The sequence below is a fragment of the Drosophila sechellia genome, chromosome 3R, assembly GCF_004382195.2.
Source record: "Drosophila sechellia strain sech25 chromosome 3R, ASM438219v1, whole genome shotgun sequence".
Lineage (NCBI taxonomy): Eukaryota > Metazoa > Arthropoda > Insecta > Diptera > Drosophilidae > Drosophila > Drosophila sechellia.
The window spans coordinates 24760672-24774053 of record NC_045952.1 but is presented as its reverse complement, the minus strand read 5'-3'; the positions used below and the strand labels follow the sequence as shown (position 1 = coordinate 24774053).

The following is a 13382-nucleotide window of genomic DNA, read 5'->3' as shown; positions in this document are numbered from 1 at the left end:
TGGAATTTATACGCAATTTCTACGTATTATTTACAAATACTTTCTCATCACCTCGTGACTTTACCTCAATATTTTACCAATTCTTTATTTTCAAAATGAATACGCAAAGCACAGCTCTTTGTTTCAAATGTAGCCGCTTGAATATATTGAAAGCTTTGTGGCACGGAATTGTTGCCACTTCCATTCCGAATGATTCGCCGTGGGAAATGGCCAAAAATAATAAGTCGAAAGCAGAACCACAGCTGCACTTCCGTATCGATTGCTGTTCGCTGTGCGGTCGGGGTGTCATTTCGATTTCAATCACACGTGCACGCTTACACAGTTCCCATCTCGGTCGGTGCCATTTTTTAAACAATATTCCACTGCCAGCGCTTCATCATCATACCCACAGCGCTGGGAAATGGGAAGCTGGGCGCTCCGCAAGAAGATGGAAAGCGTTGTTGCATAATCGTTGTCGGTTTTCATTTCCTCACACCAACACGCAGCTGCGGATGGCAGAAGAAATACTGTCAACACTTGGAAATTTTCGCCCCACTTCGATGGCAACGTTTGGCAGTGAGTGGATTCCATGGTCTCTTGGATAAATAGCATGTTGGATTACAGGCTTGATATATTTACAAATAAATATAAAACAAAACATATTTTCGAACTACGGCTTGCTATTACTAATATTTACCATTCCAATTAACTACGACACTCTAAATTTTCAGCTTCCGGAAGTGTTCTGAAGGTCTAAACTCTAAGGCCTACTTATGAGTCACACAAAAATAAATATTTTCTTACTAGTTAATTAAAGAATAGAATCTCAATGAATCATTATTTATTAGTTCCCTCCAATAATGAACGCCTTTCATCTACGGCTTAAATGTAGCAACTACCAATTTGAATGATTGATTTAAGAACAACATTTGTAACAATAAATAAGCTCTAAAAATGAACTGGACTAGATATTCATTGTCGGAAACTTTTCCTACTTTAATATGAACTATTTCCTCCTGAGTTTAGAAATCCTTTGGGTCTTCAATGAAATACTTTCTGAGTAGTAGCAGTTTGGCGAACAACTCTTCACCTAATCACAGTGGAGCAGCGCTGTTTAGTCACTCCTTGAGTTTTTCCATTCCCCTGATGAAGATGACGTTCACGATGCCAGGCAGGCTAACATTCTGGCATTCTGGGCAGGATGGCAAACAAGCTAGAAGGCTGGCACGATGGCGTAGTAGTGGCAGGATGGAGAACTGGCATGCAAGCAGGCAGGCAAAAACGCCATGAACCATAAAGCAAAGGCAAAGAACATTCTGGGCGAGAGTGTTTTGGGCTGGGCCGGAGTGGGTGGACCCGGTGGCTATGGTGGCTCTGGTGGAGTGGGCCGAGCGGGTGGCTCGGTGGCTGGCGGTTAACCCTAAGTGTTGTCACACCACTGCACTCCACACCCTGCTCCATCACTGCCACTTTCCGGTTTTCTGGCGTGAACGGCAAAAACCCAGTAATTTTCAATAGCAAGGACGTCAGCTGCCGGGCCTGAAATGTTTAATAGTGGGCTCGGCGGGTAAAGAGGATTGGGTAAGGAAAAGTAATTCCATGGATATTTCCATTTTAATTTTTTCGTCGGTAAACAGAAGTCTATAAATAAACCTACTGGCATATTACAAAATATATGACATAGGAATAATATAAAGAACTGTGTACAACTTTATTTATTTAAAAACAATAAAACTTGGGCAATATTTTATTCTCCATCTAACTCTTTAGATAGAATGTAGCTTCTTCCTTATCTCTGCACTTTGGGGTGCCGCAAATCGAGTTCGATTCAACCGACACTCTTGTGCAACTTTAATACACAATTCGACTCGCTGTTTTCCCAATAGACTTGGAGTTACATGTAAATGCAAGTTCATCCGGCGCAACTGCCATTGTTTTCACTCTTTGCGCCATTTCCTTTCCGCTACCCTTCTCTGCCACAAAATGGCATACAAAATTCACGACTTGGTGCACTTGGGTGGAAAACGAAGTCAGCAAACAAACCCGTTCCATCGAATCGAGAAGAGCACAGAACTGTTGGTTGGTAAAATGTCACTCAATATTTCAGCAGCAGGCTAAACAAAAAACCGCAATTTATATGTGGCCAGAATGTATAACGTTATTGATTTTTTAGGGTTTACAGCGGTGACTTTGTTGCTAACATTCTTTTGAGTAACCACTGGTAGTGAGCCCCAATGAAATGTAAATGCCTCTCAACTACTTAAAGCTTTTCACTTCATAAGTATTGTAGGTGTATAAAAGTAAAGCGTAAGCCAATCCACTCGACTTTGGTCTCCTTGGCAATAGGATACAGATAAAATCAGTGGTTGAGCATTACGTATACGCCACCTGTGCCACGGCAGCTAGGCACGTACTGCCAATGTGTATTTCCATTTATTTTAAATCAATTTGCCACCAACTTTCTTCAATGAAAGTCCACACTCTTGTTCTCTTTCTGCCGAGGTACTTCCCCCTGGAAAATTCTACTCCATCCCACAATTTGGCGCTTACAAAGTCGCCATAGTGGCGCCCCAAAAGGAGCTGCAAATAAAAAAATAAGACAAAGTTTTAGCAACTTGTATAAATAAAAATGTTTTGGTATACGAGTGATAATATGTTTTCGGTGGCTGCTGACGAGTTCGCTAGCTGGCTGAGCTGCTCTGAGCCGGGCTAATATTTGCTTAGCTGTATTCAAGTACAGCAAACAGGCAAATCAAACAGCATTTTGAGAGCCACAGTTATGATACAAGTATTCTGAGCATGTTTCGGGAAAAGTTTTGCCCCCATCCTTCTAGCTTCAGTTATTGGCCCTTTGCCAAGGTGCATGGAAGTGTGCAGTCAACTGTTGGCAATATGCTGAAAATGTCGACGGCAAAAAGAGTTCAAGCTACTGGCGACTAAAGTGCCACAAATCAAATATTATTGCCCAAGCGTTTTGCTTTTCGATGGCAACTGTTTGTTTAACCATAAACCTTTTTGTCCGACCCTCTTGTTAATAAATATTTAAATGGCAATTCAGGCGAGCGTGTTGCTAAAGATATAGCCATGCGGAAATGAATTTATTTGCGAACATGGGGGTGCCACAGCTGTGTGGCTAAATCTAGCATGGGAAGCCGTGTGCATCGCATAGAAAATAGCTCGTCGTCTTCTGGTGCGACTCTTTGTCTCTGCTTACTCATAGACGGGCTCGTAATTTGGCAGCAATAATGAGAAAGAGACACATGCTACCGCCCAGCCCCCAGAATCTGCTGTCGATGCAGATATACATTTAATTTAATTGAGTAATTGTACACATACAAAGTACGGTAAAAATTGCAGAGCATGTTCGCCTTATTAGAGGTGTGCTCCTTTAGGGACATCCCCCATCTGAATAAATCCGATTGTGATATCTGATTTTATGTTCATTTTTAAAATAGAACAAAAAGTGAAAAATTGAAAATGAGGGATAAATATTGTTATAGAATTGATAAAATCAAAATATCGAATTGTGTGACCAAGCAGCTTGTCAATAAAATAACCCTACACTTGTGGGCCATCAGTTCTTGGAATCATTTGGCATTCCCTCTTCGAAATTACAAATAATATCGACAACAAAGTCTAATATTTAGTGAGTGTCAGCTGGATGCTCCTGCTTGAACACGAATCCACACTTGACAGTTTCTGGGAAACGCAATAATATATATATATATTTCCGCTGTAGCCTTGGCACTCACGAATAAATTTAATTTTGTCAGCCCCAGATATGCACTTAGCCATTTATTTCACAGTACTTAGTAGCACGTGCCAAAACAGAACTACAAATAATTTATATGCAAAGTAGGGAGATGAAAGGTACCAAAAACTATTGGTGGAATGCTAGAAAAGATTTGAAAATGCTGATACTTTCGAAAAAGGTTCGCCCAGAGTGGCGCCTGATAAGCTGGAGAATAAAACTTTATAAACAACTACAGGGAGGACAGAATCAAGCCCCCAGCTCCAAGATTTCTGCTTGCTGTGCGACAATATTTGAATCATGTCATGGAATATTCCATGAAGAGAACTTGGCTGAATGTTGACGGGCCACAATCACAGCCCGGCCGACACATCCCTTGGCCTCGGATCTCTATGGGTTCAAATATTCCGGGAATGGGGGTGTTAGGAGGTTAGGAGGCTCTATTCGATGCCTACACACATTTGTTTCTATTGCCATTGTGACGTCACCCGGACAGAGGGACTACGAATCAGTGAATCGGGAGTCGTGAGCGGGTTAACTGTCAGCGATAAGTCGGAGGCAAAAACAGAGACAGCCAGCCTGACGGCATATTTATGGGCCCATTTCCCCAAACGAATCGCGGCCATACTCTTATATATATACCTTAATATGCAAGATAAAACCAGTGTAAGCTGCGTGAGAAAGGCACAGTTCTTCAGATTCTTGGCCTAGGACTGCGCCAAAAATTTGACTCTACTTTAAAACTTATTGTAGAAATTCGAGAAAAGGCAGAGCTCGTGTGTGTTTGTGTGTGCACATGCAAATATATTAAATCATTTTGATTATGCTGTTAGATGTTCTAGTGCCCCATCAGCGATAACGAAGCGGCCTGATAAGGCCTGTCGTATATTTGCATATTATACGAGTAACATGGCCTGACTTTGACTAAGTCTGCAGATTGAATTCGAGCAGTAGTTTCGTGAAAAACAAAGCACTCCACGCGGACACACTGCAGCTGTTATAAATACACGGGACGCTTCGCGGAAAGCGCCGATCCCCAAAATATTGAACATAACATAAATCCATTGCCGTATCTCAGAATCAGACGCCCGTGTTGATTTTTCTGGCCGCTCAAGGGTGTGCAGCCGAGTCAATGCACTCGGATTATTCAAGTTCACATGCAAATTGGATAAATCCAAAACCGCTTAGATTTATGGCTATATTGATAGTTAATTCTTGGCGAGCACCTATGACAGATTGGGCCCGAACTTCCGTGAGGTTCATTGACACAGCGCTTAGATTATCTCAGCTCAGTCTTTAATTTTCAGCGCTTTGACATCAGATGACGCACTGACGTGTCATATCGGTGGATCTGGGAAAAAAACCAATATGTCGCAGTCGCAAAGTTTATTTCCTCTTGCCTAATCGACAAATTTGCTTAAGATGACAGCAGCTTGTCCACCCACACGGCCTTCTTTGCTCCTCACCTGACTTTCGACAGTTTCTAGCGTTTAAATCCAATTTATTCGTTTCTTGCTTGTGTAGAACGCTTGTGCTGAGTATAAAACAAGAAATATCGAAATTTGTGCCTCTGTGCCAAATGCCAAAATCTGTTCTAATGACATTTGGCATTCTTTCTACTTTTGTCTTGCTGCTCAGCGGGCTTACGAAAATGGTTTTTTAATGTTTCTTAAGTTTTATTTAATTAAATTATTTAATTTAAAGTAGCCATATTGCAACCAAATTATTGATTTTATGAGTACGCCTATTTTTAGCACGCAAATAGAAAAGAGTTTTTTAATTTATCCAATAATTTTGTAGAGCTATGAATTTAATTACACGTATTGTCATTGAGCGTTGGAGTTGATGCGCTCGAGAGTTTCGATGGCTCTTCTACGCGCTTCTCATCAATCGGAGTCAAGGGCCCTTCTCAATTATTTTAGTTAAGCGACTAGTTTATGTTTCTTTTACTTGGTGCTCGTGTAAACGTTTCAGGTTTCATGTTTCATGTTTCACGTTTCACGCAAGAAAGACCGTGTACCTAATTAAAAAGAGCTAATATATATGCTAATTTAATCTGCGATATTTCAGTCAATTTGTTCACACCGCCTGTCATGTTCGGAACTGGAAATTCTTTTTTCGGACCACAATTGGCAAACAACAGAAGTCTTTTTACGCCGAGTGATGGGTAGAAATGTCAGAGCCCTCACCGAGGCATATTAAACGCACCATAGAGCGAGACGCGCAGTGAATCATAAAGTAAATAAATAAGTGCGACGCTCTCGGTGACCGATTTGTTTAGGGACAGCAACGCATCCGCTAGATACTCACTGGGTTGTCCGAGAGTCTGGTCGGCGTTTCAGATTCAGCTTTTGCTTCTGCAGCGCTTTTGATTGTGATTTTGTTTATGTGCCGCATTTTTCTGTTGAAAGACTAAACACACAGACGCTTCGTTGTCACCGCATTGCTGCAAAAATTAGCGTGCCTATATGGAATATCAGTCGTACTTATCAAATTTCTTGACTTGGACTTACCCCGGCCAGTGGGGTGAGTCAGTTGTTGAGGCAAGCCATGTCTCTTTTGATATTTTGCCCGTTGTCCAACCATTAGTCACTGCAACGCCCAGGCGGCCCTGTTCTAATCCTCTAATACCCAACAATTCGCCTGGCTTGACCAAGTGTTTGATCTCCGTGGTCGGGTTCTAAGTAGCAAACCCGTACTCGTACCAATCACCGACTCCCATATACAGAAGACATCGTGACACCTCCACCGCTTTCCCCTTTTTCAAAAATGTGACAATCAAATCGGCTGTTCGAAGTCGGATGACGGAATACTGAGAAAAATAATGTAAAAAAAATGTTTAAATTCTACAAATGTTGATCAGAAATTGTACAATCTCGTATTTAAAAAAGCGATTAAAGTAAAAATAACAATAAAATTTATCTGCATGTACAATTCGTTTCAATTTTGAAATGAAACACGCGTATGTCACAATCATACAGAAATGAAAAAATAAAGAGTTTAATATATATCGTGTTGTTTCTTTTCGGTTTATGAATCAATTAATACGGGTATGGGTGCCGGGCAATCGAGTGCTGAAATACTGTATGAAATGCTGAACTTGTGCGCCCCTCCGTCTGGTTAAGTGTTTGTTCATGTTCTAGAGCTCTTGTCGGCAAAGTTGAGAGCAGGTTGGATGGTTGGATCGATAAATTCAGTCGAATTGCTGGGGTCCCTATTAATTGGTGCGAGCCCAGAACTTTTTGGACCAACCTCTGGAGCTGCAGATGTGGAGATCAGCGTGGGTATGTTAGAGCCGCCTTCAATCCCCCAATTGAACTGCCCCCAGTAAAAGTCAAGATAATTAATTCTTTTAAGACACATAATCTTTTATTTGAATAGTTTCTTGCTCTTTTTGTGGTTTGGTATGGTTTGGTTGTGTTTCGTTTTCGAATTTATTAGCAGCTTAGCTGGAATATACCGGATTTGACTTGCATCAGCCACCAAAAGTTGCTTTTCTTTTCGGATTAAAAGCTAATTTGTCACATTGAACGTGGTTTGGTTTTACACTTGCTTTTTGCGCTTACATCGAATGGTTTAGCGAATGACAGTTGAATAAATTTGAAAAAATATCACTATTTAGTACAGTATGTATACACACATAAGCTTGTATATAGTATAACTATTAATACATGTTTTAAGTTATTTTTAATGCATTTCGAAATTACATTCTTGGTTGCCCCCTTGCTCAACATCACAATAATTGGTTTTGTAATATTTCCTTTGTCCGACACACATGCATGAATATTTATAGATATTTCGTATGCACACACTCTTTATAAAATATAAACTTTAGAAATATAAATTCGAGGTTGTTTTGTGTTGTGTGAGTGTTGCTTTTGTTGCCTTTTTGTGCAGCCAAGGGAAATCAACGCAGGAGAACTTAAGGTATAAAGCTTTCTGGCCTGCAGCTTAGTAAAGCAAACGATACAAATGCCAGGGGCAATCGAACGTTTCCATGCATTATGCATGGGCCGTGCCGATGGCTCCGACCTTTGACCTATTGCCGCCATCCATCTCGCACTTTAAATTATATCTAATGAGGTATTTAGCTGCACGCAATGCCCGCGGTGTTCTAAAAAGCAAATTGACTTAATGGCCCAATAGCCGTTGGCTAACCAAAGGCTAACTAACTGCTGACTGACATTATGGCCAACTGGAAAACGAACTGTGCACTGGCCAAAATGCATTTTCAATATGAAAATGCCGCCTGCAACAGTCGCTCCAGTTGGCCAGGTGGAAAAGCACTGCTCGGCACTAGCTGCTCGGTTTAAGACTACTCGGCTCTACAACTTAAACTCTAGAATACACATATGCTTTGCACATTGACTTATTTAACTTATGAATTGAATGTATGCGTCTCTTCTTGTTTAGCCAGAATGTTTTTGGAGTTAAAGCTTTGCGGCGTGGATGTCTAATAAATATTTACAATTGTTTCAATAAATAATAAACTAGTGGGGAAGTTCGAATAAGCTGTGCTGTCTTTGCTATTTTCCTGTGATTTCATCTGAGTAAAAACATTAAATGTTCATATGCAAGTTGCTTAGGTACATTGATTTCGATCTCAACTTGGCTTGGCTTGGTTCCACTTTTCAGTTTGATATCCACCCTAAGATTATAACTCCCATCACTCTCAATCTTTGTTAATTTGACTTGTACACAGTTTTCTATTTTTTAAAAGGTACTTTGTTTTGTTTTGTTTTTTTTTTTTTTTTGTTACTTTAAAGCATCTCAAACTTTCTAGTTTGACTTTCTTTGTGGTTTCGTTTTTTGGCATGAGAAGCTTCTAGGACAGCATGATCTGGTCTTAAAACTCAAATTCAAACAGTTGTCTTTGTTAATTGCTAGACTTACAAATTACGAATACTGTTTTTAGAATTCTTCAGCAAGCAATTTTAGTGTTTGTTTACCTTCCTAAATGTATAGTTATCATAACCCCCCTTTAGACCTCAGTGGGCAAACTCTGGCTCTGGCAGCCCGCCTGCAGTTTCTTGGAGCTGCGGAAGAACATGTCGAAGAGCCTGGCGCGCCGATTCTGGAACTTTTGGGGCATGGTTGGTGTTATAGCTATGTGCTCCACAATGGTGATGCCCCTCTGCAGTTTGGGGCGCTGCGGTCGAGTGGGCGGTGGAGCCACTGCCACAGTGGGTGGTGGTGTTGCCGGTGGCTGCTCATCGGAGTCCGCTGAGCCCCTGGCGCCACCGAAATTGATGATGGTGCTGCAGCTGCTGTTGGGCCTTAATGTCAAGGTCGTATGCACCGGCACTTGACTGACCAGTGAGCTCTGAGGGGTGAGGTACTTGCAGCTGTTGCTGCTGTACTGCGACAACTTGCTGCTGTTGCGCTGCAATTGTGCACCACTTGCAGCAGGACCCGTGGTGCCATTGGTCTTTACACTGCTGCTGCAGTTGCGCTGCAGGCCCGACGACGAATCCAGACCAAACAGCCGCTTGACTCCTCGCCTCACCCTCTTGTTTCTGTAGGCGAAGATGAATGGCGAACTGAGATTGGCCAGCAGGATCATGAAGATGGCCAGCTGGGAGGATCCGCCAAAATTGGCAGCCGACAGTCGCGATTGCAGGAGTACCAGCAGTCCGAAGGGCAGGTACGAGACCACAAACATCACCACCACCAGGATGCTGATGCGGGCGGCTCTCGACTCCTCACGGTATTTGAACAGCGAACTGGCGTTGCTCAAACGGTGTCGCAAGGAGCTCATGTAACTCAGAGCCTTGGGGGAGGCATGAATGGCGGGAATCTGGAGGGCGTGGCCGTGTTGCTGGTGGCGCGGCGAACTGAAGTGCGGGTGATGTTGCTGGTGATGATGATGCTGCTGCTGCTGCTGATGTTGCAGGTGCAACTGCTGCTGCTGCTGCCGCTGGGCGTGACCTAATAGATGCGGGGAACCACACTCCTCACTGAGCGAGTCCTGGCGCAGTTCCGTGTACTTGTGGAGATTGGGCGAACTGTGCACCTGGCGAATGCCCTGCAGACGATTAGTCTCCCTCAGATCCTGCGAAGAAGTGCCCAACAGGGGCAGCTGCCTAGCGGAGTAGTTCCTCTTGATCTCACCACTCGCTGTTTGCAGAGTCAGCATAATGTTCTGATTTCTATCAGACAGTGAGTGCTCCTGTACGGGCATCAGCTGAACTCCGGTTCCACTTTCCGCATCTGAGCCACCATCATCCGAGATGGTGGGCAGAAGTACTTTCGCGGCCGAGTCCCTACGGAGACAACTGGGCGAACTCCTCGGCTGTTGACGCTGATCAATTTGCATTTGCAAACCGCCCAGGCCCAAGCTGCTGTTACCGCCATGCGAACTGGCCGAGGATATGGAATGCCGATGAACACACAAGCTATTGGAGAACTGATTGGCCTGAGCCGTCTGCTGGCCAGCCGTAAGATTCAAGGCGCTCTGGAGCAGCGGCGAAGAGCCGTTCTGTCGCATACGCAGTCCATTTCCGCGCGCCTCACTGAATATCCTCCAGTACATTCCGCACACGAAGCCGAAGGGCAGGAGAATGATCACGATGAAGTAGACACTGGCGTACACCACTCCGAAAATACTATTGGTGCTGCTGATGTTGAAGTACGTGACTGCCAGCCGTCGATGTCTGCTGAACAGGGCGTCCGCCTCAAAGTCCAAAACTCGGAAGGCGGAAAGGGCTCCAAAGAGTATGCCCACCACCCAGGTGAGTGCTATGAAGATCCAGGTTTTCACGCCCGAAATGCGACTGTGGTAGCGCAGGGGATCCGTAACGGCGCACCAGGTGTCCCCCACTACGAGCAGCACTGCTAGAGCTCCCAGCGCAGCAGTCATGTCTATGGACCAACATCTCAGTTGGACGGGCGGCAAAATGGGAGCCTCCGTGGGTGAACTCTCAAAGGCCGAGAGGTTCTCTTCGTGGGTCTCGGTTTCCGTGATGACAAAGCCACCATCTCCGCGCTCATCGATGGTCAACTCACGACAGTAGGTGGCATTGCACTTGAAGAAGGTCTCCACCGTATCGCCGTTTTCGCTGATGTTCTTACGCACAACCACGCCATCCTGCTCCACCAGCTGGCCATTGCGACGAAGTATCACCTGATGGTTGCCCGGCTTCGAGAAGAACTCCAGGGTCTCGGCGTTGGAAGTGGATACCTCCGCTGACTTGCCCGGCAGTCCCAGGAACAAAGTGGGGGCCAAGATGCAGCAGCCAATGAGATTGATGGCCAGCAGGTTGATCGTGAAGCGATTGGCGGTGGTCCTCAAGCCAGGCGTTATCCAAAAGGCACACAGCGCCAGCAGGTTGATCAGGAACGAGACGAGCAGCAGGGCCAGGATCAGGAGGTCTATGGCCATTCTTTATGCTGTTTTTCGATTACCACACATCACTTTACAGTTTCACAGTCACTTATGGCCTTTTATTGAATTTGGCTTTTCGGTTTTGTTTTGGCTCTGCTTATGACACAAATTTCACTCGGTATATCCGCTGTCTCTCGTCTCTTCACATTTGCAGCCAAATATTTTCGGTTTTTTGTTTAATATCTTTTTTCTGTTCAGTATTGTATGCGGCTTGTTTCTTGCGAACGCTTGCTAATTTCCGTGCGAGATTTGTAAAAAACAATTTCTTTTTTGCTCTCAAGCAGTTGCTTTTCCACTTGTGTTTATTATGATTTTTCGTGTCTTGTCAATTGTCTCTTCACTCAATTTTGTTCGCCGTGTATTTATCACGCGCACCGATCGGACGAGCACGATCTTCACTCCGAAGCGTTCCAAGCACAACTGTCGTGAGCGGTCGCCCCAACGCCTCCAAATATACGCGTCTGCTCACCAGGCGGGTGCGAGCGAAACGGAGCAACGCCAGCGCGAGAACGGCGAGCGAAATGAGCGATCCGGAGAGCCACGAGTGGTCGATGTTGCTGCGGTTGCTGTTGTTGCTGCCACTGCCGTGATTTGCGATTCCCACGCTCCGACTTTGAAATTATGTTGCTGCAAGTGGCCGCTGCGCTGTTGCCAGCCGGTCTTTATCACTAGTGGTTGTTGTTGCTGCTGCTGCTACAGTTGTTGCTGCTGCCGCTCCAAGTGCTGCTGTTGTTGCTGCTGTTGTCCTAGTTCAGTGCAGCAGCAACACAAATTGTATAATCTGTTTCTTTTTTGCAATGCCAATTGCCGCCGCTTCACTTTTGCTCTGTATTACATCACTGGCTCAATGTTATAGCTGCTGCTCGTGCTTTTCCATTTTCCAAGACACATTTTCTTCTGGCTTCTGCAAAATTTCCAATGTGCAACACAACGGCGTCCGCGCTCTATTTTCTTAACCATAAAAATTGCATTGCTGCGAAATAAACAACAACAACAACAGCTGATGAAATTCCCACCGTCGGGCGCCAGCTGCAAGAAAAGAGCGAGAGAGAGAGGAAAAATCCAAATTAGAGCGAGACGGCGCTTGGGGAGATATGTCCGTAAGATAAGGCACGGTTTTGTTATTGTTGTTTTGATTGTGAAATTAAAAGCAAATAGAAATAAACGCTGGACCAAGATGATACAGCAGATTTAATCCCCGGCTACCAAAACCCGCTCGACAATGACTCGGAAAACATAACAACTCAATTTCGCAAACTTAAAAATCGGCACGCTCCAGGAACGAACATATACAAATTGGTTATCGCAAGTTTTGCGATAAGAAATAAATCCAGTTTTTTTTTCCTCCCTGGGAACTGTCCAGAAGTTCGTCATGGGCACTTAAAGTCAATTACCTTAAATCGCATTTGAACCACACCCACTCAGCCCGCTTCACATGAAGGCTCTTGATTATAGTTAACTGTCTTTTTATAACTACGCATTATCCCCTGAAGTCGGTACACAGATCGGTCGGCGATCAGGCGCTTACAACATGACCGGAGAATCGACTCTAATGAGCTCATCGCAAATTCTACTCGGTTCCCAGTAGTCATAAAAAGTTTGGGGCATCAAGCCAAAAGTCAATGCCACAAGGAAAGTTTTTGGTTTTTTTTTAGATATTTTCTTGGAAAATATGCAAAAAATATCTCATGTTGAATGTCAATGTTTATCTTTAATTCCACTATTATTTCTCTATATTTCCATGCAATTTCTAATAATATATATGACATTTATTTTTAGCAGTGCATTTCATCATCGTTACAGTTCTATGGAACACACGAGCCGAATATTTTTTCTGTGAACACGCGACCGGAGACTGTGAAAAATCAACAGAAAAGCAATTTTCTTCTGGGCAATTTTTTTTGTGTCAGGTCTGAGCGGCGTTTGCATGCCCTACTTACGCCAGGAGATATATATTTATTAATAGCTGAGATGCCCGCTAACGAGTCGTGAAAATGCCAGAAGATGCGAAATGAATGATTGCCGATAAAGATGGCGCGTTTAATTGCTGATTTGCCCCGAAGCATCACGACAAGATTTATGTATTCAAATTATGCAATGTCTTAATTAAAATATATTTATAGGTCTCTGTCTTCGGATTATAATAGATAAGGATCAAAAGAAATGTTAATTTAATTAATTACATTCTTATTTTCTTTTTCTATCGAATTTTATCGACCACTAATCTCCCCTACGTACTCAAACATCCGCCCCAACACAAAGTCTTAT

At 43.6% G+C, this 13382-nt stretch overlaps 1 protein-coding gene and 2 long non-coding RNA genes across 6 annotated transcripts in view; 1 reads left to right on the top strand and 2 right to left on the bottom strand.

Annotated features, from left to right (window-relative positions):
- LOC116801442 overlaps nucleotides 1-13382 on the bottom strand; it is a 48294-nt gene that overhangs the window by 7850 nt on the left and 27062 nt on the right. For 2 of the 4 annotated variants that reach the window (XR_004362015.1, XR_004362014.1), the window contains exons 3-4: nucleotides 6244-6542; nucleotides 6041-6194 (exon numbers count right to left, since the gene is read on the bottom strand). This is a non-coding gene — a long non-coding RNA (uncharacterized LOC116801442). Of the gene's footprint in view, nucleotides 1-1568; nucleotides 2560-6040; nucleotides 6195-6243; nucleotides 6543-13382 lie in introns of those variants that run through there. The other 2 variants (XR_004362016.1, XR_004362017.1) reach the window with 2 other exon arrangements.
- Nucleotides 178-938, top strand: LOC116801443. The gene is made up of 2 exons (XR_004362018.1): nucleotides 178-555; nucleotides 711-938. It is a non-coding gene; the product is annotated as an uncharacterized LOC116801443 (long non-coding RNA).
- Nucleotides 7078-11807, bottom strand: LOC6617036. The gene has a single exon (XM_002041328.2). The coding sequence runs from the start codon at nucleotides 11109-11111 to the stop codon at nucleotides 8712-8714; it is 2400 nt and encodes a 799-aa protein (XP_002041364.1). The 5' UTR covers nucleotides 11112-11807; the 3' UTR covers nucleotides 7078-8711.

Bases quoted from the DNA above. Each gene is read 5' to 3' on its own strand.
- LOC6617036 (XM_002041328.2), bottom strand. From the start codon at position 11,111: ATGGCCATAGACCTCCTGATCCTGGCCCTGCTGCTCGTCTCGTTCCTG.